The following is a 17,933-nucleotide window of genomic DNA, read 5'->3' as shown; positions in this document are numbered from 1 at the left end:
GAATGGGTAGCTCTGAGGGATGAAGTAGTGAAGGCAGCAGTGGATCAAGTAGGTAAAAAGACGAGGGCTAGTAGAAATCCTTGGGTAACAGAAGAAATATTGAATTTAATTGATGAAAGGAGAAAACATAAAAATGCAGTAAATGAAGCAGGCAAAAAGGGATACAGACGTCTCAAAAATGAGATCGACAGGAAGTGCAAAATGGCTAAGTAGGGATGGCTAGAGGACAAATGTAAGGATGTAGAGGCTTATCTCACTAGGGGGTAACATAGATACAGCCTACAGGAAAATTAAAGAGACCTTTGGAGAAAAGAGAGCCACTTGTTTGAATATCAAGAGCTCAGATGGAGACCCGGTTCTAAGAAAAGAAGGGAAAGCAGAAAGGTGGAAGGAGTATATAGAGGGTGTATACAAGGGCGATGTACTTGAGGACAATATTATCGAAATGGAAGAGGATGTAGATGAAGATGAAATGGGAGATACGATATTGTGTGAAGAGTGACTGAGCACTGAAAGACCTGAGTCGAAAGAGGGCCACGGGAGTAGACAACATTCCATTGGAACTACTGACGGCCTTGGGAGAGCCAGTCCTGACAAAACTCTACCACCTGGTGAACAAGATGTATGAGACTTGAGTCAAGTCGGGTGATGCTGAGGGAATTAGATTAGGAAATGAGACACCCTAAAGTAGCAAAGGAGTTTTGACATTTGGGGAGCAAAATAACTGATGATGGTCGAAGTAGAGAGGATACAAAATGTAGACTGGCAATGGCAAGGAAAGCGTTTCTGAAGAAATTTGTAAACATCGAGTATAGATTTAAGTGTCAGGAAGTTGTCTCTGAAAGTATTTGTATGGAGTGTAGCCATGTATGGAAGCGAAACATGGACGATTAATAGCTTGGACAAGAGAACAGAATGTTTCGAAATATGGTGCTACAGAAGAATGCTGAAGGTTAGATGGGTAGATCACATAACTAATGAGGAGGTATTGAATAGAATTGGGGAGAAGAGGAGTTTGTGGCACAACTTGACAAGAAGAAGGGACCGGTTGGTAGGACATGTCCTGAGGCATCAAGGGATTACAAATTTAGCATTGGAGAGCAGCGTGGAAGATAAAAATCGTAGAGGGAGACCAAGAGATTAATACACTAAGCAGATTCAGAAGGATGTAGGTTGCAGTAAGTACGGGGAGGAGATGAAGCTTGCAGAGGATAGAGCAGCATGGAGAGATGCATCAAACCAGTCTCAGGACTGAAGACAACAACAATTTAAGAAAGGAGATGTTATCATTTAGCAGTTCTCACAATAACGGAAGTGGACAACAATGAGTTGCACGACGAGGAGGAAAGAAATATATTATGCTAAAATAATTAAAATGTAACTTCACCCACAGCGTATGCGAATAATATAGTTCGGTGCGAAACTGGGGGGAGTTTACAAGGTGATTGTCATTTCCAGTTTGGTTCCTCTTAAATCATTCACAAAGGATAAAACTAAAGGATTTAATGAATGTTCCTATGGAATAAAGGTGCTTTATAATAGACAGACTGCAGTTGTGGGGAACAGTACTGTTCATAAGCAGCCAGAATTGCTTGACAAGGCTATGCATGCACCTACAAAACAGGTGACAAACACAACGAACATTTAAGTGCTTGTGAAAGGAGTATTATTAGCTCCAGCCACACCCTAGCACTTTCCTTGCTAAAATGTCAGTCACAAGATATTGAAATTACATTACAATTGATATGAACCTGAGAGATGTATGACAAAGCCAGGAGGAACTATTCTCTCGCTTCTTTGCTATCAGTTGCAAGTACATTGTCCAGTCACATTAAAGAGACCACCTGTCAAAAGTCTGAATAACAGCCTTTTGCAGCGTGGACCACAGTAAGATATGCAAGACAACCACCCATGAGGTTCTAGAAAGTACCAACAGGGATCCATGATGCATAAAGCCCAACTGACGTGGTGCTACAGATACTCGGTTGCGTTTAAATCTGGGGAATCTTGTGGCCTGGGGAGTGTAGTAAACTCATCTTGGTGCTCTTTGAACTACGCACATACACTGCAAGCTGGGTGACACATTGCACTGTCCTGCTGGTAGATGCCATCGTGCCAACATGCAACAAATTGCATGTAGGGGTGGAGATGGTCCTCAGTGATAGATGCAAACTTTTATTCATCAACTGTGCATTCCAGAATGACGAGATCACCCATGGAATTCCACGAAAACATTCTCGAGGCTAATGCTCTCTCCTCTGGCCTGGACCCTTCCAAAGATTGTTGCAGGTTGTTTGCTTTCATACATTTCTCATTTTTTGTCGAAAAGGCCTCCAGCGCGAATTCCAGCCTTCGGTGCCCATGAACAGCAGTCATGCTGAGTGCATGGAGCTTGCGCCTGCTGCAGAGGCACATAGACAGCTACGTTCACTTAATGGCTGTTAAAGTGACACCATTGATAGTCCTTGGTTCCTCTGGGCTGTTGTCATTCAACAGTTGCACGTCTGCCAATACAAGTCTGTATCCAGCGTTCACCCCTGTCATCTATGGCCACTGCTGCACTACAGTTGCAATGGCACCAGTTTTGATACTGACATTTTGCCACACACAGTATACTTTAACCAGGCTGGCATGTTAACAGTTTACAAACTTTGTCATTGTGGGAATGCTGCCACCCCTGGCCCAAAGCCAATGATCGTGCCCTTTTAGATGTCAGATAAATCACTCCATTTACACATTATGACAAAGACTGCAGTGTACTGCACTGTTTCTTACATCCCCACCCCCCCACCCCACCCAAAAAAAAACAAAAAAAACCAACCAACCAACCACTTTACACGCCTTCCAGTGCTACTAGCTACCACTTGCTGTCCATGAGTGGTTATTGCACAATGACATCGAATGTGTGTGGTGGTCACATCAATGTGACTGAAAAATTCAAATTTTTATCTTTTTTCTCCATTCGTTAGCACATTACACAATTCATTTTAAGCAGTGTAAGTTAAAGAAAAGTGGCCAATGAAATAATTAATTTGTAAATGATGAGTAAATGACAAAATCTGATGTATTTTATTTTAAAAACAAAAAAGGAAGTTCTCATATATTGAATACTGCACAAATTCATTCTGTATAAACTGGTAAGTACACAGTACCTTATACACATTTTTTTTCCATAATTCAGTTATCAATAGATGGTGTTACGAGATTCAAACAGGACTGGTGCTACTGTGTTAATGAAATATTTCTTTTGTTTCTACTTATGTAATAATCATCGTCATATACTGTTCCATACAATGTTTCACAAGTAATACTAAGAGACATGTATTCAGCATTATTACACATTATGACACTGAAATCCTTATCACTCACATCAATTCAGGAATATCCTTACATTCAAGGTTAAAACAGTACCTGAGTCTTAATAGTAATAATGTAGTTTGCCAACAATTGACAACTGGTGGCAGTGTAAGATTTATCACAATTCAGGTGTCCCATTATCAGACCTCAACAATTTCAATATCACTGTCTTGAAGTTTAGGTTTCTTTGAAATACTGTTTTCTTCATCACTGGTTGACTTCCGTTTCTTTCCTTCTCGGTCAGTTGTTATCATCTCATTAACACCATCAGCATCAACAACTTCAATGTCATCGTCGTCATTGTCCGTGGCGCCTGTAAGAAAAATTAATATAAAAATGCATAATACTGGAGGGCCTAAGGAGTGGAATGGAAGCATATACGATCTGACAATTACTTTGCACACTGTGATAACAGATTTATCTGCAGCATACAGAATTCAGCAAGTTAATCTTAGATTAGCCTGACAGTAACAATATGGTAAAAATTTCATTTGGAAATAAGACATCAGCATAATTTCAGAGCACTAGCTGACTTATTTGAATAAATACACAATACTCCTCCACCTAAACCGAATGATACAGTAATGTACTTGGTAATTTTGTGATGTGATTTATTCATAAGTTCTCATTATTATAAGGGCACATTAGATTTAAAAGTGTAGTGTTCTAAAACATCACTAAAAGTAGGATCGTAAAAGATATGAAGAAAAATTAAAACACACTGGGCTTGTTATGGACATCTGACTTTCAACCAGATGACTTGGAATAATTTTTGCACCTGGCAGGGATGGATGGAGTGGAAAAACTCAATAGGCATAGTAATTATCTAATGTAATACAGTGAATGTAAAACCCACATCCTTTCATTTTTCCCTCTTTCCTGACGAAGCAACTGCCAGTTGCGAAAGCTCGTAATTCTGTGTGTGTGTTTGTGTGTTTTGTTCATGTGCCTGTCTGCCGGCGCTTTCCCGCTTGGTAAGTCTTGGAATCTTTGTTTGTAATACAGTGAATCCTAGAGATAGAATGTCTTTCACATTTGGTGTCCTGCAGCTGGAAAAATTGTAAAATATGCAATTTTATTAATTAATTATTCAACAAAAGCTGCTTTGTGGTAGTATTTTATTTCACCAGACTAGTTTCAGCATTGAGCATCATCAGTGGTATCTGTATTACACAAATTTCTTACGATAAGTTACTTTCAATGTATCTGTGATTTCAGTTCATTGTAATTTGACTTGCCCTTTATGTAATTTTAACATATATAACAAAACAATGACATTACTTTAAATGAAAAGGCCAATTTAAAAAAAAAAATAAATAAACAGAACATTTCACCACAGCAATTCCCAATGACAATTGCATATACTTCATAAATAATTCCTTTTCTGATATATATATGTATATGTTTTTGTTTTTTTTTTTTTTTTTTTTTTTTTTTTTGCAGGGGGTGCGGTGGGGGGAGGGGGAGGAAGGAACTAAACAGCGAGGCCATCAGTCCCATGATCTAAGAGGACAGAATCAAGGGAGAAACAACACAAAGGGCACAGTCCAGTTAAGGAGAAGGGATAACTGACGAACAAAGAGGGAAAAGGGAGATCAGGGCAGCAGAAAGAGGAAGAACAGGAGTGTGGTACGGAGAAACAGGAAGATCCAGGGTGCCCCAGTAACACTACGTAAGGTGGGACACCAGCAATGCTACCAACCTCTCCTGACACCTACACCATACCAGCATCACGATACAACAAGGACCACACTAGTGAGAGAAGACACAAGAAAAGGGTTAACAAAACTGAACAATAGACCACACAAAATGTAGGGAAAAATCAGGGAGAACCTGGCTGCTGCAAAGAAAAGGTCAAGGCGACTGTAACCAATTTCTACAATAACTGAGGGACCCAAATTCCTGAGGAAAATTAAAAGACTTAAACCTGACAGGATGAACCATTTTTGCAAAGAAAACCGAGGACAGACACAACCATATGAGAGTCATCCTCAATCACTCTGACAAGGAAGGTTGTTGGAAGGTGTATTTAGTGTGAAGGGCCAAAAGGCAGGGGCGAGTCCAGCAAAATATGGACTATCGTGAGGGAAGCTCCGCAATTACAAAGGAGGAGGAGGAGGAGGCTCTTTGCAGGTTAAGAAACTCTGGTTCAACCTAGTATGGCCAATAGGAAGACGACAGAAGATGGCAGATTCCCACCGGTGAGCTAGGCAGAAGAATATCACATGGTGGGAGTCTCCTTGATTATGCAAAGTTTATTAGAAAGGGGGTAGCCTCCCAAGAGTTGGCCCATGATTAAGCAAAAAGGGATTTGATACAAAGCTGCAAATCCACACCTGGAATGGACACAGAGATCGTTTTTACGGGAAGTGGTCACTATCATAGAGGTCGCCCTGTAGCGACTAGTGTAAGAAAAGAAGATGGGAAGGGAAACAGAGTGAATGACCAATGGCAGAGAAAGTGCCATACTTGGCAATAAAATGGGTAGGGGAAACATCATTAAGAAGGGACAGGTCGTGGTCTACAAGAAATTATTCAATCTGGAGCCTCCGATTAGATGAAAAAGTATTGTCCCACAACGGGTGATAGGCATTAAACTCCCCAAGCCAAGGTGCTGAAGAAGGGCAGTTAGGGCAGCAGACTGTCAGGAGGGAAATAGAGATTGCAAACCGTGACTGCAGAGTCTAAGTGGACTCTGACGGCAACTGCTTCCAATGTGCTACAGAGTAGGCTCCAAGTTCTAACAATATCCATACAGACCAATCTGCAAACACCACTGGAAGCCCTCGGGGCCACCCGGTTCTTGAAAAATAAAAAAAAATAAAATGGACCCCATGAATTGTTGGTGAGTAAGCATCAGTAAAATGAGATTCCTGGAGATCGACAAGCTGCTGAGTAAAAGGCAATGAGGGATTGCAACTCTGGAAGATGATGGTAGTATCCACTACAGTTCCATTGAAAAGCTCAGAGTGGATATCCAAATGGGAGGCAAACAGGCTGGAGCCAACCATGCCACTGGGCTGCCATCCGTCATTAACAAGGATGGGAGATATCCACAAATAAGATGTCAGACTAATCTACATCTACATGGATACTCTGCAAAAACACATTTAAGTGCCTGCCAGAGGGTTCATCGAACCACCTTCACAATTCTCTATTATTCCAATCTCGTACAGGGCGCAGAAAGAATGAACACACATCTCTTTCCGTACGAACTCTGGTTCCCCTTATTTTATCATGGTGATTGTTCCTCCCTATGTAGGTCGGTGTCAATAAAATATTTTCGCATTTGAAGGAGAAAGTTGATGATTGGAATTTCGTGAGAAGATTCCGTCGCAACGAAAAATGCCTTTCTTTCAATGATGTCCAGCCCAAATCCTGTATCATTTGTGACACACACCCCCATATTTTGCGATAATACAAAACATGCTGTCTTCTTTGAACTTTTTCGATATACTCCGTCAGTCCTATCTGGTAAGGATCCCACACCACACAGCAATATTCTAAAAGAGGATGGACAAGCATAGTGTAGGCAGTCTCCTTAGTAGGACTGTTACATTTTCTAAGTGTCCTGTCAATAACACACAGTCTTTGGTTAGCCTTCCCCACAATATTTTCTGTGTGTTCCTTCCAATTCAAGTTGTTCGTAATTGTAATACCTAGGTATTTAATTGAATTCACAGCTTTTAGATTAGACTGATTTATCGTGTAACCGAAGTTTAACGAGTTCCTTTCACCACTCATGTGGATGACCTCACACTTTTCGTTATTTAGGGCTCTTTCTGCATCATTCTGATATTTCACCTAAATCGTTTTGAAGTTCGTTTTGGTCTTCTGATGACTTTATTAGTCGATAAATGACTTCACCTGCAAACAACTAAATATAGCTGCTCAAATTGTTCCCAAAATCCTTAATTTAGGTGTTGTTGTCTTCAGTCTTTAAACTGGTTTGATGCAGCTCTCCATGCTACTCTATCCTGTGCAAGCTGCTTCATCTCCCAGTACACTAAGCAAACTACATCCTTCTTAATCTGTTTAGTGTATTTATCTCTTGGTCTCCCTCTACGATTTCTACCCTCCACACTGCCCTCCTATAATAAACTGGTGATCCCTTGATGCCTCAGAATATGTCCTACCAACTGATCCCTTCTTCTAGTCAAGTTCAGCCACAAATTTCTCTTCTCCCCAATTCTATTCAATACCTCCTCATTAGTTAAGTGATCTACCCACCTAATCTTCAGCATTCTTCTGTAGCACCACATTTCAAAAGCTTCTATTCTCTTCTTGTCCAAACTATTAATCGTCCATGTTTCACTTCCATACATGGCTCCACTCCATACAAATACTTTCAGAAACGACTTCCTGACCCTTAAATTTCTCTTCTTCAGAAACACTTTCCTTGCCATTGCCAGTCTAGATTCTATATCCTCTCTACTTCAACCACCATCAGTTATTTTGCTCCCCAAATAGCAAAACTCCTTTACTACTTTAAGTGTCTCATTTCCTAATCCAATTCCCACAGCCACTCGATTTAATTCGACTACATTCCATTATCCTCGTTTTGCTTTTGTTTAAACTGATAGTTCAGTAATTTTCACATTTGTCAGCACCTTTCTTTGGAATTGGAATTATTATATTCTTCTTGAAGTTTGAGGGTACTTCGCCTGTCTCATACATATTGCTCATCAGATGGTGGAGTTTTGTCAGGGCTGGCTCTCCCAAGGCTATCAGTAGTTCTAATGGAATGTTGTCTACTCCGGGGCCTTGTTTCAACTTAGGTCTTTCAGTGCTCTGTCAAACTCTTCATGCAGTATCATATCTCCCATTTCATCTTCTACCTCCTCTTACATTTCCATAATACTGTCCTCAAGAATATCGCCCTTGTATAGACCCTCTATTTACTCCTTCCACCTTCCTGCTTTCCCTTTTTTGCTTAGAACTGGGTTTCCATCTGATCTCTTGATATTCATGCAAGTGCTTCTTTTTTCTCCAAAGGCCTCTAATTTTCCTGTACGCTGTACCTATCTTACCCCTAGTGACACATGCTTCTCCATCCTTACATTTGTCCTCTAGTCAACCTTGCTTAGCCATTTTGCACTTCCTGTCGATCTCATTTTTGAATCGTTTGTATTCCTTTTTGCCTGCTTCATTTACTTCATTTTTATATTTCCTCCTTTCATCAATTAAATTCAATATTTCTTCTGTTACCCCAGGATTTCTACTAGCCCTCATCTTTTTACCTACTTGATCCTCTGCTGCTTTCACGATTTCATCTGTCAAAGCTACCCATTCTTTTTCTGCTGCATTTATTTCCCCCATTCCTATCAATTTTTCCCTTGTGATCTCCCTGAAACTCTGTACAACCTCTGATTCTTTCAGATTATCCAGGTCCCATTTCCTTAAATTCCCACCTTTTTGCAGTTTCTTCATTTCTAATCTACAGTTCATAACCAATAGATTGTGGTCAGAGTCCACATCTGCCCCTGGAAATGTCTTACAATTTAAAACCTGGTTCCTAAATCTCTGTCTTACCATTATGTAATCTATCTGATACCTTCTAGTATCTCCAGGATTCTTCCATGTGTACAACCTTCTTTTATGATTCTTGAACCAAGTGTTAGCTATGATTAAGTTATGCTCTGTGCAAAATTCTACCAGGCGACTTCCTCTCATTTCTTTGCCCCGTCCATATTCACCTACTACGTTTCCTTATCTCCCTTTTCCTACTGACGAATTCCAGTCACCCATGACTATTAAATTTTCGTCTCCCTTCACTACGTGAATAATTTCTTTTATCGCATCATACATTTCATCTATCTCTTCGTCATCTGCGGAGCTAGTTGGCATATAAACTTGTACTGCTGTGGTAGGCATGGGCTTCGTATCTATCTTGGCCACAATAATGCGTTCACTATGCTGTTTGTAGTAGCTTATTCGCATTCCTACTTTTTTTTTTATTCATTATTAAACCTACTCCTGCATTACCCCTATTTGATCCTGTATTTATAACCCTGTATTTATAACCCTGTATTCACCTGACCAGAAGTCCGTTTCATCCTGCCACCGAACTTCACTAATTCCCACTATATCTAACTTAAACCTATCAATTTCCCTTTCAAAATTTTCTAACCTACCTGCCCGCTAAAGGAACTGATATTTCACGCACCGTTAATATAGATAAGGAACAGCAAAGGGTCTATAACACTACCTTGGGGAACACTAGAAATGACTTCTGTTTTACTTGATGACTTTCCGTCAATTACTACATACTGTTTGCTCTCTGACAGGAAATCACAAATCTAGTCACATAACTGAGACAATATTCCAAAAGCACTCCGTTTCACTACGAGCCGCTTGTGTGGTACAGTGTCAAAAGCCTTCCAGAAGTCCAGAAATACCGAATCGATCTGAAATCCCTTGTCAATAGCACTCAACACTTCATGTGAATAAAGAGTTAGTTGCGTTTCGCAGGAACAATGTTTTCTAAACCCATGTTGACTGTGTGTCAATAGACCATTTTCTTCAAGGTAATTCATAATGTTCGAACACAATACATGTTCTAAAATCCTGCTGCATATCGATGTTAACGATATGGGCCTGTAATTTAGTGGATTACTCCAACTACCTTTCTTGAATATTGGTGTGACCTGTGCAACTTTCCAGTCTTTGGGTACGGATCTTTCATTGAACGAATGGTTGTATATGATTGTTAAGTATGGAGCTAAGGCATCAGCATACTCCAAAAGGAACCTAATTGGTATTCAGTCTGGACCAGAAGACTTGCTTTTATTAAGTGATTTAAGTTGCTTCACTTCTCCAAGGATATTTAGTTCTATGTTACTCATGTTGGCAGCTGTTCTCAATTCGAATTCTGGAATATTTATTTCGTCTTCTTTTGCGAAGGCATTTCGGAAGGCAGTGTTTAGTAACTCTGCCTTGGCAGCACTGTCTTCGATAGTATCTCCATTGCTATTGCGCAGAGAAGGCACTGATTGTTTCTTGCCGCTAATTTACTTTACATACGACCAGAATCTCTTTGGATTTTCTGCCAGGTTTCGAGACAAAGTTTCGTTGTGGAAACTGTTATAGGCATCTCGCATTGAAGTCCGCACTAAATTCAGAGCTTCTGTAAAAGACCGCCAATCTTTGAGATTTTGCGCCTGTCTAAATTTGGCATGTTTGTTCCATTGTTTCTGCAACAGTGTTCTAACCCGTTTTGCGTACCAAGGAGGATCAGCTCCGTCGTTTGTTAATTTATTTAGTATAAATCTCTCAATTGCTGCCGATACTATTTCTTTGAATGTAAGCCACATCATCATCAGGAAAGTGTCAAGTGAATTTTTATCTACTTTTTTGAATATTTTTTGCTTATTTTTCAAGGATTTGGTGATTACAGTGTCAACGCTGTGTTCACTAATCGTTTAATCGGTTTTGATGCTCGTTATTAACTCAGGATGGTTTGTTGCTAAGAGCTCAAGTGTGTTTTCACAATCGTTTACCATTTGTGTGGGGTCACGAACTAACTGCTTAAAATAATTTTCAGAGAATGCGTTTAGCACAATTTCGGATGATATTTTATGCACACCTCCAGAATTAAACATGTATTTCCACCAACATATAGAGGGTAAATGAAAGTCACCACCAACTATTATCCTATGAGTCGGGTACATGTTTGATATCAAACTCAAGTTATCTTTGAACCTTTTAGCAACTGTATCATCTGAATTGGGATGTCAGTAAAATGATCCAATTATTTTTTTATTCCGGTTGCCAACAATGACCTCTGCCCATACTAACTCACAGGAAGTATCTACTTCAATTTTGTGCCAAGTTAAACTACTTCCGACAGCAACAAACACGTCACTGCCAACCGTGTTTAGCCTATCTTTTCAGAACACCGTTAGGTTCTTCGCAAAAATTTCGGCTGAGCCTATATCCAGCTTTCAGAGCGTATAATGATCTGAGCATCAGTGCTTTCTATTAGCGCTTGGAGCTCTGGTACTTTCCCAACACAGCTACGACAATTTACAACTGTTATACCAATGGTTCCTCTATTTACGTTTTTCCTGTGTTCAGCCTGCACCCTTTGTGACTGAAGCCCTTCTTGTGTTTTCCCAAGATCCTCTAACCTAAAAAAACCACCCAGTCCACACCACACAGCCCCTGCTACCCGTGCAGCCACCTCCTGCATGTAGTGGACACGTGACCTATTCAGCATAACCCGAGGCTCAACCACCCTTTGGCGCAAGTCGAGGAATCTGCAGCCGACACGGTTGCAGAACCGTCTAAGCCTCTGATTCAGACCCTCCCTCGGCTATGTACCAGAGGTCCGCAATCGGTCCTGTTGACTATGCTGCAAATGGTTAGCTCATCTGCAGTTGGCTGCACCCTGTGCTCTTCATGGCATATGGGAGGACCCTTTCCACATCTGGAATGACTCCACCAGGTATGCACACAGAGTGCACATTGGATTTCTTACCCTCCTTGTCGGCCACGTCCCTAAGGGACCCCATAACGTGACTAACGTTGGATGTCCCAACTACCAATAATCCCACCCTCTGCCTTTGCCCATATCTTGCAGGCTGAGTGGTTTCCTCTGAAACAGGACAGGCGACAGCATCTGGCTCAGAGACAGTGTCAGCCACAGACAGCGCCTGGAACCTGTTTGTCAGACAAACTGGGGAGGCCTTACGTGCGGCTGCCTGGTAAGTCTTTCGCCTCCTGCTTCGCTCTGGGCCACAGGTGAGGGGTCAGCCTCAGTGCCAGTTGGGCACTGGTGAGGACTGATCGGAGGACTCTGACGTGCTGGACGTCCGTTGGACACAACAGTGGTACCCATCCACTGCAGCCTAAAGCTGTGTAACTGAAGCCATCATAGCCTGAAGCTGAGAGCGAAGTGTCACCAACTTGGCTCGCATCCACACATAACAATCTCAGTCCCTGTCCATACTAAAGGCCCTGGAAAACTAAACTATGTAGATAAATGGACTATCGACACGTGCTGCGCAACTCAACTGTAGATTCTGACGAAAACGCACGAACTGTGTCTAGTAACACGCAGATATTCAAAAACCTATATACCGAAGCACTCAGGTGGAACTAAATAATTTGCCCCTGATTAGGAAGTTTTAATATGTCGCAAAATTGGGTTACTTTCCGATGCAAAGCCTGACAACTGTGGCTATTAGATATTAAATTTATTCGCAGAAACACAAGAAACTGAACTATTAAAGCAAATGGATAATACAATATAATTCGCTCCTGGTTAGGAACCCTTGGATGACAAAAGCCGTTTACTTCCCTGTTGCTGTGTCTGTCTCGGTTGGCTACTACTGCGAGACTTAGGTTGCGAGGGGGGAGATGGCACCTCTTTGGGAACAGAGGGAAAGGTGGGCGAATGCATAGAGTGAGAGCAGGATGCTCCAAGACTGGGAACCAAAAGAGAGCAGGTTACCTTGGGGGGCGTACAGCCTGTGTCCTGTGGCTGAGTTGTGGTAGCAGGTCTCCAGCGTGAGAGGCACTGGGGAGAAGAGTCCCAGGAGGGAGCCGGTGCGTGCCGATGAAGGAGAAACTTTTTCAGCTGGCGAGAAGGATCAGAAACTGGAGAGGGTGGGGCGTTGGAACTGCAGGGGAGGGGGGGGGAGAGGGGGATGGAACTGGGTTAAGGACATACCAGAGGCAAAAGTAGAAATTATCAGTACAGGATGAAGTCTGTCATAATTCTGACGAGCCTCAGTGCAAGATAAATGATCAGGCAACTTATACTCTTGCACCTTTTTTCTTCCTTAATACACTGAGAGTCTGCCATACATCGAGAAGACAAGAGCCGATCGCCAGAAGCACCTCATGGGTGGCGGGATGTACAGCTTCATGTCACGTCGACAACACACAAGTTTGACCTTTTGTGTGAGGGTATCTCCCTCAAAAGCCAGAATAAAGGCACTGATATTGGTGTGACGGTCCTTATGGCTTTTCTGCATATACCGAACAAAATGAATGCCCCGTCATTCAAGATTGGCCCAGACTTTATTAGTTTGAAGAATGAGGTCCCTATGAAAAATGGCTCCCTGAACCAAATTCAAAGACTGTTGAGATGTAAAGGACACCGGAATTTTGCCAAGATGATCACAAGCGTAAATGCCTGCAGATTGTGTGGCTAAAGAAGTTTTGAGCAACAGGGAACCCGACTGTATCTTACTGAGAGGCTTCATACACTTGTCTTTGATATTGTCAGCCACAAATAATGGCTTTGTGGCGACTAAGTGTCCCTGTCCCTCCTCCCTGGGTGTAGCCAGGGAAAGGGAGGCCGTAGGGTAAACTAATGGGACACTACAACACCATTTTATTGGAGAAGTGTGCGGGAAAACTAGACAAAAGCCTTACATCACATTTATGATCAGAGTTGCACAAGATCAATGGCAGTCAATACAGTAGACATTCTGGTTGTGAAACTGTGTTCAACTATAAACCCTCCAATAATTACTGCAGACAATATAAATCAGGCCTAAGTATAAATTTTAGAGAATGTGATGCATGAATATAAATCTATTCCGCTTCCACTGTCAACAAACAAAGTATCATGTAGAGCAGAGTATAATTAATTTTATACAGATAAAAACAAAACTTATGAAAATTACTGCCATGCATAGAAAGGTTAACTGTAAACAAAAAGAAGCCAGTTTCAGGCAATATATGTCTGTGCACCTCAATAAGTGATGTGCACATAAGAAACAAATGGTTAAGTTATGTACAGTGGCCAGGGACAGTGCATGATGTATCTGCCAAATAGCACCTTTCTGTAACGCTTAGCTGTAATGTGAGCTTCGGGGTACAGTCAGAACATTTACATAGATTTTTTATGCTAGTTTAACAGCAGTGAGGCCATTTAGACACAATGGTGTTACTATTGGGTGATGTAAAATAAATACCACCAGTATTAAATTAACAAATGACAATGCTAGCTTTCAGAGTACCAAAGTTTTTTGAGAAACAGACACCAGTCTTCTAGTAGTGCATAACCTAGTGTTACTACTGCCAAGGCAGATAACAGTTGAATAGTGTGGTGTGGAATTTAAAGAGAACACACAAGTGCCAGCACAATATACCATCCTCCTCTCGCAGTAAGAAATGAGACACACACTCACCTTCTAATCTGCACACTATTCTATCTAATGTAGGTAATATTTCAGCTGAGAAGGACAAGGTTATGAAACAAAATGATGACACCAATTTCAGAGAGTATTAATCCCTTTTGGAGGTTACTATGAATTTCTACAGTAAAAATGAATGTTTAACAATGGTCTATATAACTTAGAGGCTACGGGAATTGGGTGAAGTAAGATATCCTAGACATTTCCATATGCTGTGTGCGTACACAACATTACCAGAACTGCTTTCTCATATTTATTTTTTGGGCTTCTGGAAAGTTTTGGAAGGCTAGTTGAGCTTGTAAGGAGATACAACCATGACTTCACAACTTTCTGAATCTCTTCCCTGAGAAGATGCCAGATGGGACTGAGGGAATATTATCAGATATGATGCCACATACAAAAAAATTATAACAGAAAACTTGAAGTTATAGAAGACAGAGGTATTAAAAGATGCAACTTTCCATGTCCCTTTGGCATAAATAAAATCCTCATGACAAAAATACCAAACCCAATAACGGCATATAATTATACAATAAATTTCCAGCATTTTAGAACATGCACCGATCACCAAAATATGAACTGCTGTTCACTTTCAATTCTTAAAACAGAGCTTAACTCACTGGTTTTGAGTGAGAATACCCACAGCTGCTCAGGCTTCTGCTTGAGAGCAGAGCAGTAGTGGCCATGGTGGAGAGGGAGAGAGAGAGAGAGAGAGAGAGAGAGAGAGAGAGAGAGAGAGAGAGAGAGAGAGAGAGAGGTGTGCACAGTCAGATCATGACAATAGAGGAGAGGCACCAACTGCAAAATGGGTTGGTGGGTTTGTAGGTTGTTTGGTGGGAGGCTAGGTGGGTGGGGTGTGGGCACATTTTGACAGCAGTATCACCTAATAGCAGTAATTGCAAGGCAGCACTGAATAACACTGACAATGTCTTCACACTTCAGTCTGCAGAGAGAGAGGAATCCCATCTTTCTATACAAAAAGATGAGTTAGCAAAATGTTTAGTGTGTCACAGGACACTGAATACTTTTTTGGAAGTTCAATTTACAAAGGCACTACGTATCTTAACACGTCAAAAAATATGGAAAAGGGAAATGTGAGAAACCTCAGCATGTGCCAGAGATGTAAGACTTTAAAAGAAAGCTTTTTGAAGAGGAGGTTGCTGTTATCAAACATGACAATCACATGTCGCAAACAGGATATGGCGGATAACATTCAGAATCAACTTGCGCAGCTTGCTGCACACTCCTTACAACTCGAAAGTGCAGGTAACATTGAGCTGCAGTGTACACAGTGAACTTGAGGTCAGAGAAGAATCCTGGACTTAGTAGTCAATGAAGAACACGACAACTGGATGTGATATTCTTAGATGTGTTGAAGAAAGCATAGAAAATATGGGTTTGTCATGGAATTTATTAGTTTCTATTTCTGGCAGAGACTACCAGCCATTTTGAGAAACAGATCATGATTTGTAGTGCAACTGAAAGGGAAAATGAAAAACAGCAGTATCCAATGAAATCACCTATGTCCACTTTCTCGTTGAGAAATGTGATGAGTGGTAGTTTTTGCACGACTAATCATACACGGAAACATGGACTTCTAAACACTGCCAATTTAAGAACTTCCTTGAATCACAGCCAGTTTGGGAGTCTACCTTATTACAGAGGTGACCTGGCTTAGTTGTGGCCAACTGTTAGATCGATTTTACTATATTATGGATGAGATAAATATGTTTACAGAAATGAGTAATATATGTTCCTGAACTGAGCCAGCCTTAATGGAAAAGAGCCATTCTGATCATTTGAACAACTTTAACACTTCACTTCAGGATAACAGACTTTGACTGTAGACAAGCAATCAAAACGAAATTATCACTTGAAGAACAATAAAACTCATTGTTTCATCATAACATGAACTGTATGTTCTGTCTACAAAGCACACAAATGATTTTATCGAATATAGACACACTTGTAAAAGAGAAGAAGAGCAAGAAGATCGAGAGTGCAAGTGTTAGTTAAAAATTATTACACTGCAATGGCTAATTAAGTAAAATGAGATATATGTAACTACTTAATAAGAAAATTAAATGGTAGCATTACATTTTTAGTTTCTTTGATTAATTTATGGCCATGAAATGTCATGTATAGTGACTTAGATGCTTCTCATTGTAAAATTAATTAAGCAAAGAAATATGTTCTATACCCTCTCAACTCTCCACATGGTTCTCCACTTTCTACACTGTGCTGTGATGATGGAGATAGAGGGAGTACAGTATTTGGTGCTCACAGGCCTGTGCTCATTGTCTGCTCACAGAACATGCTGTTTGAAGCCTTGCATTAAAATTGTATCTGTACTACGTAAAAGCTTGAGAATAACTAGAGATGTGGAAAAATTACCATTAACACTCGTTCGGTCTTCTTCCTTTGGCTTAAGAGAGTCTTTGTCAGCAACAACCTCGAACTCTGGGCCATCCCTGCCTGGTACTCTGGAAAATAAAAAAATTAAAATTCTAATACTTCATTCTGAAATGTAAGGTTATTTCACTATTAGTCGGCACACTATAAACACTAATATCATTGGAATACATACATATCATCCTAAATAAAACATTAAAAAATGTTTGAGGCACTTAAAAATACAGTGTAACCCCACTGTTATGTTCCCGGAATTAACGTTTTCCCACCGTTTACGACATTTTTTAATTGGTTCCGTCACATTTCCTATGCCCCCAATGTCAATTTTCACCTGATTTTGCAACAACATGTTTATGATTTTCCCGCGATTTACGCATTATGAAAAAATGACTGGCTTGATGGTGGCCATCCAGTAGTCTTTACAAGTAAAAGTTAGAAAAATTCGTGCCGTATCTCCTGCTGCTGCTGCCGCCGCCAAGTTCCACTTGGCGTGGTGGCTGATGGGAGTAACTAGGTTCATTCAAATGAAGATATCATGCCCAATAACAACCATTTGCAAACTACCTCTACTGCGCAAACGCAATTTCATCATGACAACCTTTGGTGTATGGCCACTTGGAGTGTTAGTTGACACCGTCATTCACTTTGCGTTCCTCAAATGTTTTTATTTTAAATGTAGTGCCAATTATGTGTTTCATTCATGGTAAGCAAAACATGTTTCGAGAATTTATTCTCACTATCAAGTGCAGTATTTGCATATGTATTTTTTGTGATATTACACAAACAATGTGAGTGATTGTGTGTGTGTGTGTGTGTGTGTGTGTGTGTGTGTGTGTGTGTGTGTGTGTGTGTGTGTGTGGTTTTCTACATAATTGATGAGGCACAGTACCTGATAACCTCAAAAGATGATTACAGTGAAAGAGACACAAAATGATACATATTCAAACACTACACAAAATACTTAAGTACGTATCTACACTCAACAATGAGAAAAAAAATTCTCGAAATGCGTCA

The 17,933-nt window shown here is 40.6% G+C and overlaps 1 protein-coding gene across 1 annotated transcript in view; it reads right to left on the bottom strand.

Annotated features, from left to right (window-relative positions):
• Positions 1–3,046: 3,046 nt before the first annotated feature.
• The window catches only part of LOC126354243 (SUMO-activating enzyme subunit 2), a 134,299-nt gene continuing 119,412 nt past the window's right edge, over positions 3,047–17,933 (bottom strand). Inside the window, exons 11-12 of the mRNA XM_050003745.1 lie at positions 16,902–16,990; positions 3,047–3,670 (exon numbers count right to left, since the gene is read on the bottom strand). Of these exons, the coding sequence (XP_049859702.1) occupies positions 3,498–3,670; positions 16,902–16,990 (262 nt within the window). The 3' untranslated portion in view covers positions 3,047–3,497. The remainder of the gene's footprint in view (positions 3,671–16,901; positions 16,991–17,933) is intronic.

Source organism: Schistocerca gregaria, chromosome 3 (assembly GCF_023897955.1).
Source record: "Schistocerca gregaria isolate iqSchGreg1 chromosome 3, iqSchGreg1.2, whole genome shotgun sequence".
NCBI classification, from domain to species: Eukaryota; Metazoa; Arthropoda; class Insecta; order Orthoptera; family Acrididae; genus Schistocerca; species Schistocerca gregaria.
The sequence above is the reverse complement of the archived record's forward strand: the minus strand, read 5'-3'. Positions and strand labels throughout refer to the sequence as shown.